The sequence below is a fragment of the Heptranchias perlo genome, chromosome 7, assembly GCF_035084215.1.
Source record: "Heptranchias perlo isolate sHepPer1 chromosome 7, sHepPer1.hap1, whole genome shotgun sequence".
In the NCBI taxonomy this organism is placed as follows: Eukaryota; Metazoa; Chordata; class Chondrichthyes; order Hexanchiformes; family Hexanchidae; genus Heptranchias; species Heptranchias perlo.
In genome coordinates, this window is record NC_090331.1 from 41442401 (window position 1) to 41467409 (window position 25009).

Genomic DNA, 25009 nt, shown 5'->3' on the forward strand with positions numbered 1-25009 from the left:
TTTTATCACAGTTTTTGACTTACATTTTTTCTATCTTTCCTGTTTTATTTAAATCAGGTAATTTATTATTACTTTCTATACTTTTTTCTGAATCTGGAGTATTTATAATGGGCGGGATTTTGCTGGAATGGGACATCGTGCCCATTAGTTAGACTTGTTCGTGTACATTTAGGTTTTAAAATTTTTTGCCCACAAAGTTGCTGGAAGTGCAAGTTGATAACAATGCTGCGAGGGCATCTGGGACCTTGGTGAACAATGGGACTAACAGTGTATCTCCTTAACCAATGAGATTTAAGGATTGAGAAATAAACAAGAGGAAGGACAGAGAAGGAGGGTGAATTAAAGGGGGTGAATTCAATGTCAAATCAGATACAGAAAGAGAAATAGAATGGGAAAGAAAGATTGGATTAAGAGAGAGAGAAAAAAGAGACAAAAGGAAAAGTAAGAAAAAAAATAATTTTTAAATTTTACAGAATCTCCTAAAACAATTCACAACCTGAAGGAATGAGACTCCACGCTTATAATTGTTCACTTTCAGAGCAAGAGAGGTTGATTGCCAGTTATTAACAATTATCATGTTGTTAAAAGGGTACCTACGCTGTTAATTATAATTACTAGTCTTAACTTTCTGTGGCAAGCTTAATGAGCAATTAATGTGCAAATGCAACAACTTCATGAAAATCACGGGGAGGTTAAGGGCGAGATGCTGTTTTCGCAAAGCTAACAGCAGAGCGGTGCAAATCAACCAGCAACTTGTGGCAATTCGCAATTCACAGGGTATCTCTTCCTCACTACAAGTTGCTGGTTGATTTGCACATTAATAACAGCATGTGTCATTCAGACTCCATTGTTTTTTCAGCAAAATCTGGCCCATTATCTTTATCATTATTTGTAGTCTGGTCTTTGTTCTCATTCCCTCTTTTTCTTATCTTTAGGTTATTATAATTTTTACTATTATTTCTACCCTAACCCTTCTTCCCCCCTCTTTCTGTTGCCCTATTTATCCTTTCCGCTAGAACTTTGGACCCAGCCTAGTTCAGGTGCAGCGCATCCCAGCGGTACAGCTCCTTCCTGTCCCAGTACTGGTGCCAGTGTCCCATGAAATGGAACCCCTACTTCCCACACTAGTCTTTCAGCTGCACATTTACTTTCCTGATCTGTTTATCCCTATGCCGATTAACATGTGCCTCGGGAAGTAATCCGGAGATTACCACCCTCAGGATTTATCAGCTGAGGGAGGATGGTAAATGGTAATTAGCATGAAGTTTTCTTGCCCATGTTTGATCTGAAGCCATGAAACTTCATGGAGTCCAGAGTCAATGGTGAGGACTACTAGGGCCACTTCCCTCCCACTTTATACCACTGTTCCCCCACCTTTGGTGGATCTGTCCTGCCGGTGGGACAGGACACAACCAGCGATGGTAATAGATATTTCTGGAATGTTGGCTGATAGGTATGATTCTATGAGTATGACTATGCTGGGCGTTTACTTGGGTCTTTACAGGGCCGACTGAGCTAGATGTGCCTTCGACATGTCCTGATTCGATGCTTAGGTCGCAACCAACCAGTCCATTTGGTTTTATTCTTGCTATTCTTTGTCAAGGTTTAATACAACTGAGTGGCTTGCTGGACCACTTCGGAGGGCAGTTAACAATCAGCCACATTGATGTGGGACTGGAGTCACCTTTAGGCCAGACCGGGCAGGTCTCCTTCCCTAAAGGACATCAGTGAACTAGTTGGGTTTTTACGACAATCTGACAGCTTCATGGTCATTTTTACTGATATAAGCTTTTTATTTCCAGATTAATTCAAATTCACAGATCTGGTGAGATTTGTACTCATGTTCTCTGAATTATTAGTCCAGGTCTCTGAATTACTAGTCCAGTCTCATAACCACTACATTACTGCACCCTCGCAGGCAGGATCAAGATCAACATATCTGTAATGCCTTCCACAGTCAAACAGCCAACCATCATTCAGTTTCTAGGTTCACACATGAAGAATGGCATCTTGGACAAGGTACCAGAGGGCAACTTATATCTTTGGAATTGTATCCCAGCAAGAAACAAGTGCCTGCAGGAGAGGAGAGAAGAAAATTGGGAATTTTTAAAAACATGCACAATATATTAATTTTGTTTTTCAGTTTGCAATTTCAGAAAAAGTCTCTCTCATGGACAGTAGAACCAAGCACAGGGCATTTAGAAATTATGTGATCGCAGTAATCAAGCAGGTAACATTAGTTTGGTTAGCTTTTTGGGGGCCAATTCTAATCAGGGTGTAAATCAAAAAATCCAATGCATCTCAAGCCAGGTACCAAATAAATGTACGTAGCAAGTGCCTCAGTTCACTGTGCATTTCAGTCCATATTTGTGTAACTGTAGGAGGAAATAGAATTTTTTGATGAAATTATTGCTGCTATCATGCAATGATTAAAATCAGGACCCATGCTGTTTCCTTACATATCAAATATTTCAGCGAGTTAATTCGCAGAATTAGAAAGGAATGCTTAAAATAAGATTTAACTGAAAATTTGTAATAATGAAAACAATATTGGTATTATACAATGTAAGCATAAAACAATACAAATTGCATCATATTGTTGTTAAACTATTACAATGCAATAAATATAAACCCCCACAGATAGGAATAATTTAATTGTCAACTTGCTTTTCTGCAATAATTTGCTGCTACAGTTGATCTCTATTAAGTGAATAACTTTTATGCGCCCAAAAATGAATTCCTCAAACTATTCCCTAAAAATAAATTCACACTGAATTATTGGCTTGCACGCTACATAAGATGATGACTGGTATAGTGTAATTAATACTTAAAGATTTATAAAGTAGCTTAACTGTTTGGGTGGAATAGTCCGAAATTTTTACTATAATGTACTCTTGACATGATAAAGTGTAGATTTTTAAAGAATGATATTCATTCTCAGGATGTGGGCATCGCTGGCAAGGCCAACATTTATTGCCCATCCCTGGTTGCCCTTGAGAAGGTGGTGACGGGTCTTCTTGATCCACTGCAGTCCGTATGGTGAAAATACTCCCACAATGCTGCTAGGTAGGGAGTTCCCGGATTTTGACCCAGTGACATTGAAGGATTGGCGATATATGTTCAAGTCAGGATGGTGTGTAACTTGCAGGGGCACTTGATGTTGATGGTGTTCCCAAGATATTTATGTAAAGCATTCAAATAAGTTTCAAAAATGGTTCACTGGAGACACATTTCCTGATACTCTAATTTTAATTCTATAGATGTAAGGAATCTTACAACACCAGGTTATAGTCCAACAGTTTTATTTGAAAATCACAAGCTTTCGGAGGCTTTCTCCTTCGTCAGGTGAGTGTCGAGATTCATTGAAAATTACTGCATATATAGTCATAGAACAATGCCTGGTGATTACAGATAATCCTTCCAACTGCCCAAACGGGCAGTTGGAAAGATTATCTGTAATCACCAGGCATTGTTCTATGACTATATATGCGGTAATTTACAATGAATCTCGACACTCACCTGACGAAGGAGAAAGCCTCCAAAAGCTTGTGATTTTCAAATAAAACTGTTGGACTATAACCTGGTGTTGTAAGATTCCTTACATTTGTACACCCCAGTCCATCATCGGCATCTCCACATCATGGCTACTTTAATTCTATAGGAATAATATGCACGCAATACAATTATAAACATAATTTATAAAAGGTGCATCAAGGTGTTCCAATGCTCAGTGGGTAAACATACTGCTGTGCTATCGAGTCATACAGACTGGCCAAGCCCCAGGGAGAAATTTGAGGGGGAAAGGTGTATTATGTACAACTTTGAAGTCATATTATGCTGTTCTGATAGAACATCAATAAAGCCCCAAATAAAGTTTTTTCTTTCTTTTAAATCAAGTTAATGTCTGTATAACAATCATATTTGTTTGTATATAGATCAGCCAAAGATAATATCCAGTTTTATCACTAATTGTTGTTTGTCTTATCTGTTTGCTGTGTATGGTCCCTACAGAATGTTGCGAATGATACAGTTCTGCTTGTCATTGACCAAGTTCAATATATTGATACACCATCATGGGAACTTATTTTGCAAATGCGTGCCACCCTTCCTTTGTTCATGGTCATGGCGCTGAGGCCATTCACTGTAGAAAAACCACCATGTCAAGCTGCTGTAATGGTCATGAGGAGCCATAAGACTTCATATGTAAAGCTTACAGGCTTAGATCCAAGTATAATCCGCCCACTTGCCTGCCAAATCTTGGGGGTCATTAGTATCCCCCGAGAGCTGGAGACGTAAGTATGAAGTCCAACTGTGATGTACAAACTTGTTAATGTAAATATCCACATAAAGCTGTTCTCAAAAACAAATATAATTCTGATAATCTAGATTTCATGAAAATGTAAAAGTTTCTTTGTGTTCTTTGCTGCCAATAATCTAATATTTGCAAGCCCACAGTTAGGTTCTGAAAAACAGATTATTCTCAGTTAATATATTTTACTGACTGTTTAACTGCCTCAATAACTGTAAATGTGTAAGAATTCAAAATTACATTCAGATATCAGTCAATGCAATATTTCTGGAGACTGATGACATGAAAGGTGTCCAAAACTCTGCTGCAGGTATCCTATACCGCATCAAGTCCCGCTCACCCATTATCCCTGTGCTTGCTGACCTATATTGGCTCCCGGTTCCCCAAAGCCTCAAATTTAAGATTCTCATCCTCGTGTTCCAGTCTTTTCATGGCCTTGCCCCTCCCAATCTCTGTGACCTTCTCCAGTCCTACAACCATCCGATAACTCTGCATTCCTCCAAATCTGGTATCTTGTGCATCCCCACTCCCTTCTCCTCACCATTGGCGGCTTCAGGCATCTTAGGCCTCTGGAATTCCCTCCCTAAACCTCTTTGCTTCTCCACCTCCCTCTCCCCCTACATGTTCCAACTTAAAGCCCACCTCTGACCAAGCTTTTAGTTACCCTTTCTAATATCTCATTCTTTGGCTCAGTGTCGATTTTTGTCTGAATACAGTTCTGTGAAGCGCCTTGGGAAACTCTTTCTATGTTAAAGGCACTATATAAATGCAAGTTGTTGATGTTGTTGTTGTATTTTTGGCAGATAGAATTAGACATTTAATGAAATTATCTTGGTTATAGATATGTGGTACTTTATCACATTCTCAGGACGTCGCTAGTTGCTTCACAGCCAGTTACTTTTAAAGTATAATCATTGTTATTATGTAGGTGAATTCAGCAGTCACTTTACTTACAGCAAGATTCAATGAACAGCAAATGAGATGAATGATCAGTCAGTCTGTTTTGGTGGTGTTAGTTGAGGGATAAATGTTGGCCAGCATGCCGAGAGGACTCTCCAAGTGCCGTAGGATCTGAAAAGTTAGATGGGGCCTCAGTTTAAGACAAAGTTAAAAGACAGTAGGGGAGAATTTGGACCCCATATGCTCTTTTCTCAGACACAGAACGAGGGCAAAAAGTACCAATTTTGCGTGGCTATGTCACACACCTGAACTGCACCTGAAATACGTCTGACACCATGTTGGCTCGGGCAACGTATAGGCATCCCTTGCGGCAGCCTGAAACCTAAAATTAGGCCCTTGCGTAAGGTAAATTAAGATAGGAGCGGACTTGTTCCTCCTGGCTCCACAGCAATACTGCAGGCCGCTGCCAACCCACGCTCACCCCTCACGTTCCCCCTCCCATAGACTATGACTCTATGATTCTATGACCTACTGAAGGCCACTGTCAGCGTCGCAATCAGCCCAAATGGGCGCCTTCGAAATTAGTGAACTGTATTGGGACGCCCGATTGACTTCTGATTAAGAAACCACCATGTCAAGCAGATTAAGAAAATATAACTTATATTCCTACAGCACTCCTCATTGCGGGAAAATGTTTCAATGCTTTACATTAAGGAGGATAAAAATGAGGACGCCAGGCAGGAGAAAAATGGAAGGGGCTCGAGTGAGGACCGAAGGCAAGATTGAAGAGAAAGGCTTTGATGAGCTTTTTGAAAGCAGGGAGGGAGATGGCAAGGTGGAGGGAATTAGGCAGAGTTCCAGAGAACAGGAATACATGGCTGAATGAGTGGCCACCAATGGTGTGATGAAGGAAGCAGTGGAAAGCAAGGAGTAGCCCGGTGTTATAGAAGCAAAGGGTACATGAAGGTGCATAGAGCTGGAGCAGATCGCTAACACAAGATGTGCAATAGGCTCAACAGATCCCTGATTCTCATTTAAATTAGGCATCTCCCATAACGTAGTTGGAGCACCTGAACAGCATTTCATTCTCAGTGCACAATTGGAATTGTGCTCAAGAGGTCTTCTATACTAAAGGGCCATATATCCAAGTTTGCCGATGACACAAGTATTGTAGATGGGAACATAAAATTACAAAGAGACATTGATAGATTAAGTGAGTGAGCAAAACTGTGGCAGATGGATTTCAATGCAGGTAAGTGTGAGGTCATCAATTTTGGACCAAAAAAGGATAGATCCGAGTATTTTTTAAATGGTGAAAAGGCACGAACAGTGGAGGTCCAAAGAGATTTAGGGGTGCATGTACACAGATCATTAAAATGTAGTAGTCAGGTACAAAAATAAATCAAAAAGGCTAATGGAATATTAGCCTTTATAACTAAAGGGCTAGAATATAAAGAGGAGGAAGTTTTGGTACAGTTATACAAAACCTGGGTTAGACCACATCTGGAGTACTGTGTACAGTTCTGGGCACTGCACCTTAGAAATTATATATTGACCTTAGGAGGAATGCAGTGCAGATTCACCAGAATTGTTACCGGGGCTCCAAGCGTTAGATTATGAGGAGAGATTACATAAATTGTATTCCCTAGAATATAGACAGTTAAGGGGTGATTTGATTGAGGTTTTTAAGATTTTGAAAGGAATTGATAGGGTAGCGAGAAACTTTTTCTGCTGGTAGGGAGTCTAGGTCAAAGGGACATAACCTTAAAATCAGAGCCAGGCCATTCAGGAGAGAAACACTTCTCCACACAAAGGGTGATAGAAGTGTGGAACTCTCTCCCACAAAAAGCTGTAGATGCTAGCTCAATTAATAATTTTAAATATGAGATCGATAGATTTTTGCCAGCCAAGAGTATTAAGGGATGTGGAGCCAAGGCGGGTGGGTGGAGTTAGGATACAGATCAGCCATGATCTCATTGAATGGTGGAACAGGCTCGAGGGGCTGAATGGCCTAGTCCTGTTCCTGTGTTCCTATGTACATTGATTTACTAGTCATAGAGTCATAGAGTCATACAGCACGGATAGAGGCCCTTCGGCCCATCGTGTCCGCGCCGGCCATCAGCCCTGTCTACTCTAATCCCATATTCCAGCATTTGGTCCGTAGCCTTGTATGCTATGGCATTTCAAGTGCTCATCCAAATGCTTCTTGAATGTTGTGAGGGTTCCTGCCTCCACAACCCTTTCAGGCAGTGAGTTCCAGACTCCAACCACCCTCTGGGTGAAAAAGTTCTTTCTCAAATCCCCTCTAAACCTCCCGCCTTTTACCTTGAATCTATATCCCCTTGTTATAGTACCCTCAACGAAGGGAAAAAGCTCCTTAGTATCCATCCTATCTGTGCCCCTCATAATTTTGTACACCTCAATCATGTCCCCCCTCAGCCTCCTCTGCTCCAAGGAAAACAAACCCAATCTTCCCAGTCTCTCTTCATAGCTGAAGCGCTCCAGCCCTGGTAACATCCTGGTGAATCTCCTCTGCACCCTCTCCAAAGCGATCACATCCTTCCTGTAGTGTGGCGACCAGAACTGCACACAGTACTCCAGCTGTGGCCTAACCAGTGTTTTATACAGCTCCATCATAACCTCCTTGCTCTTATATTCTATGCCTCGGCTAATAAAGGCAAGTATCCCATATGCCTTCTTTACCACCTTATCTACCTGTTCCGCCGCCTTCAGGGATCTGTGAACTTGCACACCAAGATCCCTCTGACCCTCTGTCTTGCCTAGGGTCCTCCCATTCATTGTGTATTCCCTTGCCTTGTTAGTCCCTCCAAAGTGCATCACCTCGCACTTTTCCGGGTTAAATTCCATTTGCCACTGTTCCGCCCATCTGACCAACCCATCTATATCGTCCTGCAGACTGAGGCTATCCTCCTCACTATTTACCACCCTACCAATCTTTGTATCATCAGCGAACTTACTGATCATACCTTTTACATTCATATCCAAGTCATTAATGTAGACCACAAACAGCAAGGGACCCAGCACCGATCCCTGTGGTACCCCACTGGCCACAGGCTTCCAGTCACAAAAACAACCTTCGACCATCACCCTCTGCCTTCTGCCACTAAGCCAGTTTTGTATCCAAAGTGCCAAGGCACCCTGGATTCCATGGGCTCGTACCTTCTTGACCAGTCTCCTGTGGGGGACTTTATCGAAGGCCTTACTGAAATCCATGTATACCACATCCACTGCGTTACCCTCATCCACACGCCTAGTCACCCCCTCAAAAAATTCAATCAAATTAGTCAGACATGATCTTCCCTTGACAAAGCCATGTTGACTATCCCTGATTAATCCTTGCTTCTCCAAGTGGAGACTAATTTTGTCCTTCAGAATTTTTTCCAATAATTTTCCTACCACTGATGTTAGGCTCACTGGCCTGTAGTTCCCCGGTTTTTCCCTACTCCCCTTCTTGAATAATGGTATTACATTAGCGGTTCTCCAGTCCTCTGGCACATCCCCTGTGGCCAGAGAGGTTCTGAATATATGTGTCAGAGCCCCCGCAATCTCCTCCTTTGCCTCACACAGTAGCCTGGGATACATTTCGTCCGGGCCTGGGGATTTATCCATTTTTAGGCCTGCTAAAACCGCCAATACCTCCTCCCGCTCGATGTTAATATGTTCGAGTATATCACAGTCCCCCTGCCGTATTTCTATGTCTACATCGTCCTTCTCCATAGTGAAAACAGATGCAAAAAATTCATTTAGAACCCCTCCTACATCTTCCGGCTCCACACATAGATTGCCATTTTTGTCCCTAATGGGCCCTATTTTTTCCCTAGTCATCCTCTTACCCTTAATATACTTATAAAACATCTTAGGATTTTCCTTTATTTTGCTCGCCAGTGTTATTTCATGGCCCCTCCTTGATCTCCTAATTTCTTTTTTAAGTATCCCCCTGCACTTTTTGTACTCCTCTAGGGCTTCCTCCGTCTTTAGCCTTTTGTATCTGCCAAAAGCCCTCCTTTTTTTCCTAATCCATTCTCGTATATCCCCTGACATCCAAGGTTCCCTGGAGTTCTTGGAACCACCCTTGACCTTTACGGGAACATGTTGCGATTGTATGGTCTCAATCTCCCTTCTGAAAGACTCCCATTGCTCCGATGCGGATTTTCCTGCAAGCAGCTGATCCCAGTCCATTTTGGCCAGATCCTGCCTTATCCTATTAAAATCGGCCTTCCCCCAATTTAGAACCTTTATTTCCGGCCCCTCCCTGTCCTTTTCCATGACCACCTTAAATCTCACCGAATTATGGTCACTGTCACCAAAGTGCTCACCTACTAGCACTTCTTCCACTTGGCCGGCCACATTCCCTAGAATTAGGTCCAGTACCGCCCCCTCTCTTGTAGGACTTTCTACATGCTGGCTCAAAAAGCTCTCCTGGATGCACGTTAAGAATTTTGTACCCTCTAAGCCTTTTACACTCTGAGTATCCCAGTTAATATTGGGGAAGTTGAAATCCCCCACGATTATTACCCTATTATTTGCACAATTTTCTGAGATTTGCCTACATATCTGTTCCTCGATCTCCCCCTGACTGTTTGGGGGCCTATAGTACACTCCCATCAAAGTGCTTGCCCCCTTTTTGTTTTTTAGCTCCACCCATATGGCCTCATTAGAGGAACCTGCTAATATATCATCCCTCCTTATGGCAGTAATTGATTCTTTAATTAATATTGCGACCCCCCCTCCTCATATACCTCCCCCTCTGTCTCGCCTGAAGATTCTGTACCCCGGAATATTGAGCTGCCAGTCTTGCCCCTCCCTCAACCATGTCTCTGTGACAGCAACAATATCATACTCCCATGTGTTTATCAACACCTTCAGTTCATCCTCCTTATTCGCAAGACTCCTTGCATTAAAATAGATGCCATCCAGCCTTGCCCTTACATATTTGCCCTGTCTTCCAAGCTGACTTGTTTTTTTCTCTATATTTGGCTGCACATCACCCCCTATTGTAGCTCCACTCTGTATCCCATCCCCCTGCCAAGTTAGTTTAAACCCCCCCCCAACAGTGCTAGCAAACCTCCCCGCAAGGATATTTGTCCCGCTCTGGTTCAGGTGCAACCCGTCCGACTTGTACAAGTCCCACCTTCCCCAGAAGCAGGCCCAGTGATCCAGGAAACTGAAACCCTCCCTCCTGCACCAACTCTTTAGCCACGCATTCATCTGTTCTATCCTCCTATTTCTATACTCACTAGCCCGTGGCACTGGGAGTAATCCAGAGATTACAACCTTTGAGGTCCTGCTCTTTAATCTGCTACCTAGCTCCCTAAATTCTTGATGCAGGACCTCATCTCCCTTCCTACCTATGTCGTTGGTCCCAATGTGGACCACGACCTCTGCCTGCTCACCCTCCCCCTTGAGAATGCCCTGTAGCCGCTCAGTGACATCCATGACCCTGGCACCAGGGAGGCAACAAACCATCCTGGAGTCACGTTTACGGCCACAGAAATGCCTGTCTGTTCCCCTTACGATAGAATCCCCTACCACTATAGCTCTTCCACTCTTTTTCCTCCCAGCCTGTGCAGCAGAGCTACCCCTGGTGCCAGGAAGTTGGCTGCTGCTGCCTTCCCCTATTCTAGATTTAAAGTGGGCTACCTTATAAAATGCCACACAAATTGAACAGCTAGACTACATTGTAACTTTCTTTGATTTCACTGACATTTATTTCTACAAAGCACAATGTACATAGATTGTATTCATAATCCCTTCCCATCCAGTCCAATATTTTTGGAGAGAAGACTTATTGGTAGGGGGAAACCACGTGACATCTTCTGTTGCATAGTTTAACAATTCCTTGTTTTAGAGCAATGAGACTACCAATGGGTATTTAATGTCAAATTTGCCCCCTGTTATGATCCTTGTAACAAAAAGAATGTTGGAATATTTAAGGATATGTGACGTGTTTCAAATTTATCCTATCACATTTGTCTTATTTCTAATAAGGCAAGTAAGATAATGCCTTGGGAAGTTTTACTACATTAAAGGCGCTATATAATTTTGTTTTTATTCATTCATGGGATGTGGGCGTCACTGGCAAGGCCAGCATTTATGACCCATCCCTAATTGCCCTTGAGAAGGTAGTGGTGAGCCACCTTCTTGAACCACTGCAGTTGTGTGGTAAAGGTTCTCCCACAGTGCTGTTAGGTAGGAAGTTCCAGGATTTTGACCCAGCGACGATGAAGGAACGGTGATATATTTCCAAGTCAGGATGGTGCGTGACTTGGAGGGGAACATGCAGGTGGTGTTGTTCCCATGTGCCTACTGCCCTTGCCCTTCTAGGTGGTAGAGGTTGCGGGTTTGGGAGGTGCTGTCGAAGAAGCCTTGGTGAGTTGCTGCAGTACATCTTGTAGATGGCACACACTGCTGCCACAGTGTGCTGGTAGTAGAGGAACTGAATGTTTAAGGTGGTGGATGGGGTACCAATCCAGCGGGCTGCTTTTCCCTGGATGGTGTCGAACTGCTTGAGCGTTGTTGGAGCTGCACTCATCCAGGCAAGTGGAGAGTATTCCATCACACTCCTGACTTGTGCCATGTAGATGGTGGGAAGCCTTTGGAGGGTCAGGACGTGAGTCACTCGTTGCAGAATACCCAACCTCTGACCTGCTCTTGTAGCCACAGTATATGTGGCTGGTCCAGTTTAGTTTCTGGTCACTGATGATCCCCAGGATGTTGATGGTGGGGGATTCGGCGATGGTAATGCCGTTGAACGTCAAGAGGAGGTGGTTAGACTCTCTCTTGTTGGAGATGGTCATTGCCTGGCACTTGTCTGGCGTGAATGTTACTTGCCACTTATGAGCCCAAGCCTGGATGTTGTCCAGGTCTTGCTGCATGCGGATGTGGAGTGCTTCATTATGTGAGGGGTTGTGAATGGAACTGTAAAATCAAGTTAGTGTTGTTGTTATACATATGCATTATTAATTTTCTTTTCAACATATTTGATGCATCAATAAAACAGTAACAGTTTGTTATCATACACTTTGTTTTCTTTGGCAGGTTATTAACAGAACGAAGCTATGGCGTGCCATACTATTGTGAAGAAATACTTAGAAGCCTCTATTTTAGCAATCTCATACTTCTGGAAGCACTGGGCGAGGAGGATGAAGATGAAAGTGATGCTGTACTTTCTTTCAACAGAAAAAAGTTAATTCAGCCCTTCGAATCAAATATGCAAAGAAAGACAACAAGAAAGAAAAGCAAGTCTCAGGGTACATATTTATTTTGTTATATTCAACTGAACAAAAGACAGGTTTACTTCCCTGTAAAGTATCTTCGCACAGCGAAGATATTGCTTAGGAAGTTCTTGAATATGATATTTGTTCCCAGTAGTTAAAATGGAACTTGATCTTCAATGCATGTGGAAATTCTTTTGCCATGAGATCTTCTAGCTGCTTCACCCAGACTTTACTGTGAGAATCCCAAATATCTTCCAGGACTTGGATACTGCCTTCCACCAGTATATATAAAAAAAGAAAATGTTATAATAATTTTTTAAAAATCCTTTAGTAATGAAGAGGAAACTGGATAATCCCCTATCTGCCATTAGATGATATTTAAAAACAAAAATGTTTATTTCAAAACTTCTTTCCCTCAGTAATACAGAGGCAATAATTACATTTATGCTGGAGTGAGGCCGATACTGGGAGATTCCTGAGCCCCAGAAAAGACCACGGATTCTCCTGGAGAAGATTATAGTGTAACAAAGGGCATTGCACCAATGTGTGCAACATGTGTTTAGTTTCCCTTTTATTTTGTTCTTTTTTGTTTCTTTTTCACTTTAATTTGTGTTTTTTTTCTTATTTGTCTTCCATCATTTATTTTTTTCTACATTTTTTCTTAAATAGTCTCTCCTCTGCTACAACAGGATCAGAGTGAAAAAGTGTTAGTTTGGCTCAATTGGTCACACTGGCCTCTGAGTTAGAAGAATTGAGGGTTCAAGCTTGCTCCAGGAGTTGAATACATAAACTAGGCTGACACTCCACTGCAGTACTGAGGGAGTGCTGTATTATTAGACATGCTGTTCTTTGGAGGCCTTATCAACCTTTTCTGGTGGAGGTGGAGTGAAGAAAATCACACAAATTGCAAACAACATGTTGTAAACATATCTTTCCCGAGTAGAATAATATTGTATTAAATAATTTCCTAGGCAATATTTTATTTACACAATATATGTGATTAAACATACAGTACATGCAATAGTACTTAGGCATACACTTAAAATATAGGGGTAAATTTTCGACTGGGCCCATTTTCTGGTCCAGACTTGATGCTGCGGAGGCAGCACGCGTCTGAAGACGGAGGACCGAGTGTTAGGGAATGGATGTTCTTACTTATAAGTAATTCCTCAAGATAATAGGATTCAAAGGAATTTATTGGAATTAATTTTATAGGAATTAAGCATACAATAATAACCATTATTAGTAATAATTACACATATACTTAAGAGCACACTTACGATAATACGAATTACTGGAGAATTCACATGTTATTGTTCTTGAGTTTGAGGGGAACAGCTGATCTGGCCTTGACGAATGCTGAAGTATCTATTCCAATTACCCATCATTTAAATCTTTCTTTCATCCTGCCTACATGAGAATCTGCATGTTTCCACATCACTTCATCCAATTACCTGCCATAACTCCAGTTTTAACAGAAATTACTCCCCACACTTTATCATGGCTTCACGTTGACTGAGATGTCACTCAAATTATTCAACTGGAGACAGTTACAGAGGTTCAATACTTAAGTAATCACGGACTGCAGCGGTTCAAGAAGGCAGCTCACCACCACCTTCTCAAGGGCAATTAGGGATGGGCAATAAATGCCGGCCTTGCCAGCGACGTCCACATCCCATGAACGAATAAAAAAAAACTTGACTATATTCTTCAACAGTGTTCTTAGAGGAGTTGGCCAACCTAGCTACAAATTCTTGAATGGCTGGCACCATTAACCTGTCAATTATCTCGCAGCTGCAAAACCTATGGAGGTTAATGCGGCCATCTAACAAAGAAAGTCTGTTTTTGCCTCTGCTGAACTCTTAGCATCTACATGTCCCTGTCTTTGCTTTTCATTTCACTGGAAATGAAACTGGAATCGACATTTCCAGCCATTCTAACAGAAACTTACTTAACAGGCAAATGCTAAAAGTTAATATAAAGAATTAACCCTATCCTTATGAGGATCTCTAGAAATTGGTCTTCGGTCCTCATCTACAGATTCAGGATGAGCTGTTGTGCCTCCACAGGCAGATTGCCCGAAGGAAGACTTCAATTTCAGGCGGCCTGCGTTGCCAGTGGCGGCCCTCAGATAAGTTGAGTAGAATGGGCCTAAATTCTCTGGAGTTTCGAAGAATGAGAGGCGATCTCATTGAAACATATAATATTCTAAGAGGTCTTGACAGGGTAGATGCTGAGAGGATGTTTCCTCTGGTTGGAGAGTCTAGAACTAGGGGACATAATCTCAAGATAAGGTGTCGGACATTTAAGACTGAGATGAGGAGGAATTTCTTCCCTCAGAGGGTCGTGAATATTTGGAATTCACTACCCCAGAGGGCTGTGGATGCTCAGTCGATGAGTATGTTCAAGACTGAGAATATAGATTTTTGGACTCCAAGGGAATCAAGGGATATGGGGATCAGGTGGGAAAGTGAAGTTGAGGTCAAATATAAGCCATGACCTTATTGAATAAGAACATAAGAAATAGGAGCAGGAGTAGGTCATACGGCCCCTCGAGCCTGCTCCGCCACTCAATAGATCGTGGCTGATCTTCGACCTCAACTCCATTTTCCGGCCCGATTCCCCATATCCCTTGATTCCCCTAGAGTCCAAAAATCTATCCATCTCAGCCTTGAATATATTCAATGACTCAGCATCAACAGCCCTCTGATGTAGAGAATTCCAAAGATTCACAACCCTCTGCGTGAAGAAATTCCTCCTCATCTCAGTCTTGAATGGCCAAAACCCCTCATCCTGCAACTATGCCCTCTAGTTCTAGAGACTCTAGTCAGAGGAAACAATCTCTCAGCATCTACCCTGTCAAGTCCCCTAATGATCTTATATATTTCAATGAGATCACCTCTCATTCTTCTAAACTCCAGAGAGAATAGGCCCATTCCACTTATCCTCTCCTCATAGGACAACCCTCTCATCCCAGAAATTAATCTAGTGAACCACCTCCAAGGCAAGTATATCCTTCCTTAGTTAAAGAGACCAAAACTGTATGCAGTACTCCAGGTGAGGTCTCACTAAAGCCCTGTACAACTGTAGTAAGACTTCCTTACTTTTGTACTCCAACCCCCTTGCAATAAAAGCCAACATGCCATTTGCTTTCCTAATTGCCTGCTGTAACTGCAAACTAACTTTTTGTGTTTCGTGTACCAGGACACCCACATCTCTGTGAACACCAACATTTAATAGTTTCTCACCATTTAAAAAATATTCTATTTTTCAATCCTTCTTACCAAAGTGAATAACCTCACATTTCCCCACATTATACTCCATCTGCCACCTTCTTGCCCACTCACTTAATCTGTCTATATCCCTTTGCAGGCTTTTTGTGTCCTCCTCACAGTTTACTTTCCCATCTATCTTTGTATCGTCAGCAAACTTGGATACATTAGCAACATAGGAACAGGAGTAGGCTATTCAGCCCCTCGTGCCTGCTCCGCCATTTGATAAGATAGAGTCATAGAGTTATACAGCATGGATAGAGGCCCTTCGGCCCATCGTGTCCGCGCCGGCCATCAGCCCTGTCTACTCTAATCCCATATTCCAGCATTTGGTCCGTAGCCTTGTATGCTATGGCATTTCAAGTGCTCATCCAAATGCTTCTTGAATGTTGTGAGGGTTCCTGCCTCCACAACCCTTTCAGGCAGTGAGTTCCAGACTCCAACCACCCTCTGGGTGAAAAAGTTCTTTCTCAAATCCCCTCTAAACCTCCCGCCTTTTACCTTGAATCTATGTCCCCTTGTTATAGAACCCTCAACGAAGGGAAAAAGCTCCTTAGTATCCATCCTATCTGTGCCCCTCATAATTTTGTAATGATCAGTTAGATCACAGATCATGGCTGATCTGTGATCTAACTCCATATACCTGCCTTTGGCCCATATCCCTTAATACCTTTGATTGCTAAAAAGCTATCAATCTCAGATTTAAATTTAGCAATTGAGCTAGTATCAATTGCCATTTGCGGAAGAGAGTTCCAAACTTCTACCACCCTTTGTGTGTAGAAGTGTTTTCTAATCTCGCTCCTGAAAGGTCTGGCTCTAATTTTTAGACTGTGTCCCCTACTTCTAGAATCCGCAACCAGCGGAAATAGTTTCTCTCTATCCACCCTATCTGTTCTCCTTAATATCTTATAAACTTCGATCAGATCACCTCTTAACCTTCGAAACTCCAGAGAATACAACCCCAATTTGTGTAATCTCTCCTCGTAACTTAACCCTTGAAGTCCAGGTATCATTCTAGTAAACTTATGCTGCACTCCCTCCAAGGCCAATATGTCCTTCCGAAGGTGCGGTGCCCAGAACTGCTCACAGTACTCCAGGGTTTTGTATAGCTGCGGCATAACTTCTGCCCCCTTGTACTCTCGTCCTCTAGATATAAAGACCAGCATTCCATTAGCCTTCTTGATTATTTTCTGCACCTGTTCATGACACTTCAATGATCTATGTACCTGAACCCCTAAGTCCCTTTGGACATCCACTGTTTTTAACTTTTTACCATTTAGAAAGTACCCTGTTCTGTCCTTTTTTGATCCAAAGTGGATGACCTCACATTTGTCTACATTGAATTCCATTTGCCACAGTTTTGCCCATTCACCTAATCTATCAATATCGCTTTGTAATTTTATGTTTTCATCAACACTGCTTACAATACCACCAATCTTTGTGTCATCGGCAAACTCAGATATGAGACTTTCTATGCCTTCATCTAAGTCGTTAATAAATATTGTGAATAATTGAGGCCCCAAGACAGATCCCTGCGGGACTCCACTAGTCACATCCTGCCAATGTGAGTACCTACCCATTATCCCTACTCTCTGTCGCCTTTCGCTCAGCCAACCTCCTAACCAAGTCCGTACTTTTCCCTCGATTCCATGGGCTTCCATCTTAGCTAACAGTCTCTTATGTGGACCTTATCAAATGCCTTCTGGAAGTCCATGTAAATAACATCCATTGACATTCCCCTATCCACTACTTTAGTCACCTCTTCAAAAAATTCAATCAGGTTTGTCAGGCACGACCTACCTTTCACAAATCCATGCTGGCTCTCTCTGATTAACTGAAAATTCTCGAGGTGTTCAGTCACCCTATCCTTAATTATAGACCCCAGCATTTTCCCCACAACAGATGTTAGGCTAACTGGTCTATAATTCCCTGGTTTCCCTCTCTCGCCTTTCTTAAAAAACAGAGTGACATGTGCAATTTTCCAATCTAGAGGGAGAGTTCCTGAATCTAGAGAACTTTGAAAGATTATAGTTAGGGCATCTGCAATGTGCTCACCTACTTCCTTTAAACCCTGGGATGGAAACCATCTGGTCCTGGGGATTTGTCAAACTTTAGTGCTATTATTTTCTTCATTACTGTTGCTTTACTTATGTTAATTTTATCGAGTCTCTGTCCCCGATTCAATATTAGTTTTCTTGGGATTTCCGGCATGCTATCCTCTTTTTCTACTGTAAATACTGACGCAAAGTAATCGTTCAAAATGTCTGCCATTTCCCCATTGTCAATGACAATATCCCCACTTTCAGTTTTTAAGGGGGCTAACACTGCTCCTGACCACCCTCTTTTTCCTAATGTAACTATAAAAGTTCTTCGTATTGATTTTGATATCCCTTGCAAGTTTCTTTTCATACTCTCTTTTTGTAGCTCTTACTATCTGTTTTGTGATCCTTTGTTGATCTTTGTATCTTTCCCATTCCCCAGGATCTGTGCCATTTTTTGCCTTTTTGTATGCCCTTTCCTTATGCCTTATACTGTCCCTTACCCCTTTAGTTGTCCATGGCTGTTTTTTTTGGCAAGTAGATTTCGTGCCCCTCAGGGGTATGAAACGATTCTGTATCACGTTAAATGTATCTTTAAACATTTCCCACTGATCATCAGTCGTTTTACCCATTAACAGATTTGCCCAGTTTACTGTGGACAGTCTCTGTCTTATCCCATTGAAGTCAGCCTTACCCAAGTCTAGAATCTTAGCAGCTGACTCACTTTTTTCCCTTTCAAACACCACATTGAACTCGATCATGTTATGATCGCTATTGGATATATGTTCGTGTACAGTTAAGCCGTTAACTAAATCTGGTTCATTACTCATTACTAAATCTAGTATGGCTTGCCCCCTTGTTGCCTCCAGGACATACTGCTGTAGAAAACTATCCTGGACACACACAAGAAATTCACTACCTTTCTGACAGTTGCTAGTCTGCTTTTCCCAATCTATGTGAAGGTTAAAGTCCCCCATTAAGACCACTATGCCTTTCTTACACGCTTGTCTAATCTCTGCATTTATACAATCTAGCACTTCAGAGCTGCTGCCAGGGGTCCTATACACAATTCCCACTATCGTCTTCGATCCTTTCCTATTTCTCAATTCAACCCATAATGTCTCTTACACGCGGTCCCTTCATCTAAGTCATTTATATAGATTGTAAATAGCTGAGGACCAAGCACCGATCCTTGCAGCACCCCACTAGTTACAGCCTGCCAACCTGAGAATGACCCATTTATCCCTACTCTCTGTTTTCTGTCCTTTAACCAATCCTCTATCCATGCTACTATATTACCCCCAACCCCATGAGCCCTTACTTTGTGTAACAACCTTTTATGTGGCACCTTTCGAATGCCTTTTGAAATTCCAAATATACTACATCCGCTGGTTCCCCTTTATCTACCCTGCTAGTTACATCCTCAAAAAACTCTTAATAAATTTGTCAAACGTGATTTTCCTTTCATAAAACCATGTTGACTCTGCCTAATCATATTATGATTTTCTAAGTGCCCTATTACCACTTCCTTAATAATGGCGGAGCAGGCTCAAAGAGCCTTATGGCCTACTCCTGCTCCTATTTCTTACGTTGTTAAGTCCCAAGAGGCGGGGGAGGACAGTGGGAGTGGGAGGCTGATTGTGGCTGGCAGTGGCCTGCAGGACTATTATGGAGCCAGGAGGAGAAGGAGTGCCCCTCCAGGCTCCAGATTAAATGTAATCAGTTTTTTTTTAGCTACCTTTTCAGTGGCGGCTGCTGGCTAAGCCGCATCTAGGAAACCTGAGCGGAGCAGGGCCAAGGCCAAGGCCTGCTCTCCTCAGGGCAATCCAATTTCCGGAAAGGGTCCTTAAACAGATGTTAAGCCCCTCATTAGCATATGAAAGGAGCCTACCACCCGTTTTAAGTGACCGTCCTGGACACCTAGAAAAATTTCGGGTTGGACGTTTGTCAAGCGTCCGTAGGGCGTTGAGCCCCAAAATTGCCAATTTTGCGCCAGTTTTACTCCTGTAAGGACCAATTTCTACTCCGTAGTACTTGCAACCACACCTGATGGTTGGGGACTCGAACGCGCGACAGTTCTGAGCTCAGTATTCAGGTTGATCGAACCGTCCAAACCCTCATTACAGTCTGCCACTTTTTATACCTTTCTCAGCAACAAGTTCCTTATCAAAATGTCCATTTATGACAAGCTACACAGACCTGCCGGTGCTGTAAAGGTCCGTCTTAGTTCAAAAACTCAGTGGTCACCACCTCAGAATTCCTGTACACTTGTAACTATTTTAAGATATTACAATTTAAGAATCATACTGCCCTACCTAACAAACAAAGGTTAAAATCTAACATTACTACAATGTAATAACAAATCAATAGCAGTATTACATTAGCACATTTCATGGCAGTTTGATTAACCCGTTCCCCCATATTTTGGTGGGCAGGCTTAAGAATGATCGAATTAAACACTCCCAGGACCAATTTCCCAAAAGGGTCCTAATACAAGTGCAGGACCCCTATTACTTAATAAGCTTAGCATTCATTTCAGTTGGCTACCAAGGATCCCTAAGAAGCACCTTAACCAATATGGTGGCCGCCGCATTTTGTGCGCACTCCGGCATGGGATATCTCACCACAAAATTGGTATGTTTAATGCCCATTTAACACCCAAAAACTGGGCAAGGTGCTATTGAATTTCTACCCGAATGATTTTTCACAAGAGGCTTCTTGCCATATAAAATATATGAAAAATCTTTCCACCAAGATGTTTAAGGTACTTAGTAAAGTTGTACAGCATAATGTGACCATAGGTTAAGTCACTTTCTGGATTTAAACCATGCTTTGCTATATTCGTAATGATTGCATTAGTGCATATGTATGACTATTGAGTGTTCCACAAAGCCTTAGCATGACCTCCGGAGACTTGGGCCAAATTTTCTATTGGAGTCATGCTGGAAAGTGACAGGGAATGTAGGTGTCCAAGGCCTGTCATGGTCATTTTTAACTCCTCGCAGGTTTCCTGACGCAGGAGGGAATCCCACTGGGACCTCACCAACATCATGTTAAATAGTCTGACCCGGGAAAATGGGCAGGTGTCAGGAGCAGAATAATGGGGCGGGCAGAACCCCTAACCCGCAGACTGTGCACTGAGAATCCGCTGGAGTGAAAAATCTGGGCCAAGTACTCTACTGTTCTGGATATATAAGAGGATATTTTCTACTTCAGCACTCCTGGCTCAAATTGGGAATGCATAGCAGTTAATTGCACATACCTAGCCCGTAATCTTCTGATCAAGTGGATGGAAAAATCACTGGATTGGGTTGCGCAATTTCCTGATATGCATTCTCCATTTGTGCTGGGAGCACGTAAAGCAGAAAAGCTCCCCTCATATTCAAGCATTTTAATTAACGTTTCTAATTGCTTTGCTGCATTGTCCAGATATTAAAAGTGATGAGTCTGCCATCACTCCCAGTCTGCCATCACTCCCAGTCTTCCTCTGCCAATTTAAATCCATTCATTGTAGACGATGACATGCATTTTTGACCAATGGGGAGAACTTTACATGGCAGATTTTCCTCTGCCCTGCTCCAAAATAGTGCCTGAAAAACAGGTGCAATGCAGAGGAAAAATGGGTGCTAATCCTTTGCTCCATTCTGCTCCTGAATAGCACTGCATTCAAACTTTCTCTCTGACTATTCTGCTGTCTGCGCCTGAAGATGATGCAGCAATGTAAATTGAATGCTAATGAATGTCAGAGAGATTTGCACCCAGATTTCCTCTAATGGCTACTGATACAGATCAGAAGCAAACTTGTCCCATAAAACCATGGCATACTGATTTCTTAGTTGCTGTTTGCGTACTTTCTATCTTAAGGGAGAGGCTCGTATTTTCTTTATTTTGACTTATTGAATAACAAATTTTGCTGTTTCAGGACTTGTTGCAGCATGTGGTTAATATTTTATACTTAGATGATGGAGGCCATGTTCAATACTGTGCCAGCTTCTCCCTCCCCCCACCCTTTTTGTGATATGGCATATTTGGAGGCAGACGAGGGGAGAAAACCCTTGACAGCTGCTGATGTCATTTGCCTGGGCCTCTTCTGAGCCACGAGCAACTGTTTCCCTACCACAGAGTAGGAATTTGCCCCTCTCCCTGTCTATACACCTACTTCATGCCAACTTTAATAAAAATAAGAGTCTCACAGACAAACCAGCACTCCATATCATCATTTTTCATACCCACACTTGTTTTCCTTGTTCTTCCACCTTCTGCTTGGCACCACAATACCCCCTTTTATCACTTCCTTCCAAGACAGACTGCAGGGGTGCCCGTTCTGCTGCTTGGGGTGCCGCTACCACCGCAGCCATATCACAACAGCACAAACTCATTCACTTGGGGAAGAAACCTTTAAATAAAATAAAAGTAAAATATTGCAGATGCTGGAAATCTGAAATAAAAACAGAAAATGCTGGAAATACTCTGCTGGTCAGGCAGCATCTGTGGCGAGAGATACACAATTAACATTTCAGGTCAATGAGCTTTCGTCAGAATATTTAAATAACACTGGTACTGCAGTGTTGTGATTATGTTATCGGAATGGTAATCCAGAGGCTTGGACTATTAATCCAGAGAGCTTGGGCCCGATGTTAGCAGGGCTGCGGGTTCTCGGCGGGGGGGCTATCCCGCGCCCGGTGAAATTAGTCAGTTTCCCGCGCAATTGTAGCATCTAATCCACTAATTGGATGCACTTACCTGCTCCTCCGGGTTCCCCACTGCTGATCTGCGCGTCGGGCGGGCTGCGCATGCGCAGCAAGATCTGTCAGCTGGAGGCGCTCTATTTAAAGGGGCAGTCCTCCACTGACAGATGCTGCAACAAATAGCAAAAATTACAGCATGGAGCAGCCCAGGGGGAAGGCTGCTCCCAGTTCTATGATGCCTCACTCCAGGTATCAATACATGGGGTGAGGAGGAGGGGGAGGACAGAGATCCTCCTCCCGGCGTGCGGGAGGAAGCGGCCTGCCTCTGCCACCAGGAAGGCCTGGCTCGAGGTGGCAGAGGAGGTCACCAGCGCAACCAACATATCGCCCACCTGCATACAGTGCAGGAGGCGCTCCAATGACCTCAGTAGGTCAGCCAAAGTGAGTACACGTAGTCTTTCCCCTACACTCCGTCTGCCACATCACTGCCCCCACCCCACATCTCCTTCAGCACTGCCAACACAACTCTGTCACATCACCCCTCATACCCACTCAAACCTCATCCTCATCTTACCTGCACTTACTCACCTCGCCAGTACTCATCCCGCCACTACCACTCAACCCAATCCTCATACAATCTCATGGCTCTATCTCGTACTCACCCTCTCATGCATCTCTTTCACAGTCAGCCTCACTCAACCTGCCACTACCTGTGCTGCAGCCACAGGGCATGTATCACATATGTGCAGTAGGCAGCGTAAGGCAAACGTGTCGTGAGCATGAAGGGGATGCACAAGGGTGTTTGAGGGTTTGTCATGGTTGTTACTTAAATTGAATTTCTGAGCAACTCACATCACATATTATATTGGCACCACTACTGCCACGTCTTTGCGAATCTTGTCTGGTTTGTGCAATAATGCCCTTTCCTGAGGATCACAGTGAAGACCCACACCTGATGCTACCCATTGTGTCACTGCAGAGTGGGTGTAGGTGTATTTGCAGGGCTCTTTTGTGCAGATGACTGAGAGACGTCGGCAATGTCCCCGGTGGCACCTTGGAAGGATGCGGAGGAGAAGTTGTTGAGGGCAGTGGTGACTTTGACAGCGACAGGTAAGAAGATGGTGCTCGGGCCAGCCAGGAGCAGCTCGGCATGAAAGAGGCTGCAGATGTACACGACTACATGTCGAGTGACTCTGAGCCTCCGTGTGCACTGCTGCTCAGAGAGGTCCAGGAGGCTGAGCCTCGGTCTGTGGACCCTGTGGCGAGGGTAGTGCCCTCTGCGACGCATCTCTCTCTGCGGTAGCCCTCCCTCCTGCTGTGCAGGTGGATGTGTCACAGCACTCTGTTGTGAAGCTCCACGTGTCAGAGCTGGACGGCTTGGCCGGCGAGGCTGGTGATGCTGTTCGCCCTCCGAGGAGGTCATGACTGCAGCTACGGCGGCCCCCATCCGCAAGATGTACATCTGAGGGAGTCCGCAAGGTAGGCGCATGTCCCCTGTCCCCGGTCCCCGGGGTAAGTGTGCAGGTGGGTGACCTTGACTGTCAGGAGGAGGGTGGTGGAGGCCAAACTTTGTCCCAAGTGACAGAGTGGCCTCCTGCAATGGGTGAGGGTCTCTTCCCCCCCCCCCCCACCTGTCAAATGGACCTTTGCAGCTGCCACAGGCTGACAGCTGCAACACGTCCATTTGAACTGGGAGTGTTTCCCCCAGTGTGGGAAACAGTCCCACTTTGTTCTAAAATCCCACATAATCCCTTAATCAGGTTAGTTAATGACCTGAAATACCTAAATAAATACTGTCAAGTGGCATCCCGCTGGCTTTAATTGCCTGCGGGATTCCCACCAGCGGGGGCTGCGCGCGCATGCCGGCGCGTCAACGGGGAACCCGGAACTGCGCGGGTTCGGGGCGGGCTCCGGTATCGAGCCGGGATTCTCCAATTTTCGGAGCCCCCCCTGCCAGGAACGCACCCGGTAGCGGGTGCTAAAATAGAGCCCCATAAATTCAAATCCCACCATGCCAGTTTGAGAATTTGAATTTACTTTTAAAAAAAATCTGGAAATAAAAAGCTGATATTAGGTAAAAACTGGAATAAGGCAGATGAGCTAAGGCACAGATAGACATGTGGAAGTATGATATCTTAGCTAGTACTGAAATGGCTTAAACAGGGGCAGGAATGGCAGCTCAACATTCTGGGTTACAGGGTTTTCAGACGAGATAGAGAGGGAGTTAAAAAAACTATTACGGCTGTGAGGAGGGTTGACATATTAGAAGGATCATCAAATGAGACTATATGGGTTGAGCTAAAGAACAAAAAAGGAGCAGTCATACTGCTGGGAGTGTACTATAGACCTCCAAACAGTCAGAGGGGTTGCGCAAGGCTCAGTACTAGGTCCCTTGCTTTTTGTGGTATATATTAATGATTTTGACTTGAATGAGGGGGACATGATCAAAAAGTTTACAGATGATACAAAAATTGGCCGTGTCGTTGATAGGATGAAAGCTGTAGACTGCAAGAAGATATCAATGGACTGGTCAGGTGGGCAGGAAAGTGGCAAATAGAATTCA

General features: G+C 43.5%; 1 protein-coding gene across 1 annotated transcript in view; it reads left to right on the plus strand.

The window, feature by feature from the left end:
• LOC137323645 (adenylate cyclase type 10-like) overlaps positions 1 to 25009 on the plus strand; it is a 129614-nt gene that overhangs the window by 96746 nt on the left and 7859 nt on the right. The window contains exons 15-17 of the mRNA XM_067987376.1: positions 2144 to 2230; positions 4012 to 4292; positions 12269 to 12480. Coding sequence (XP_067843477.1) covers positions 2144 to 2230; positions 4012 to 4292; positions 12269 to 12480 — 580 coding nt within the window. The remainder of the gene's footprint in view (positions 1 to 2143; positions 2231 to 4011; positions 4293 to 12268; positions 12481 to 25009) is intronic.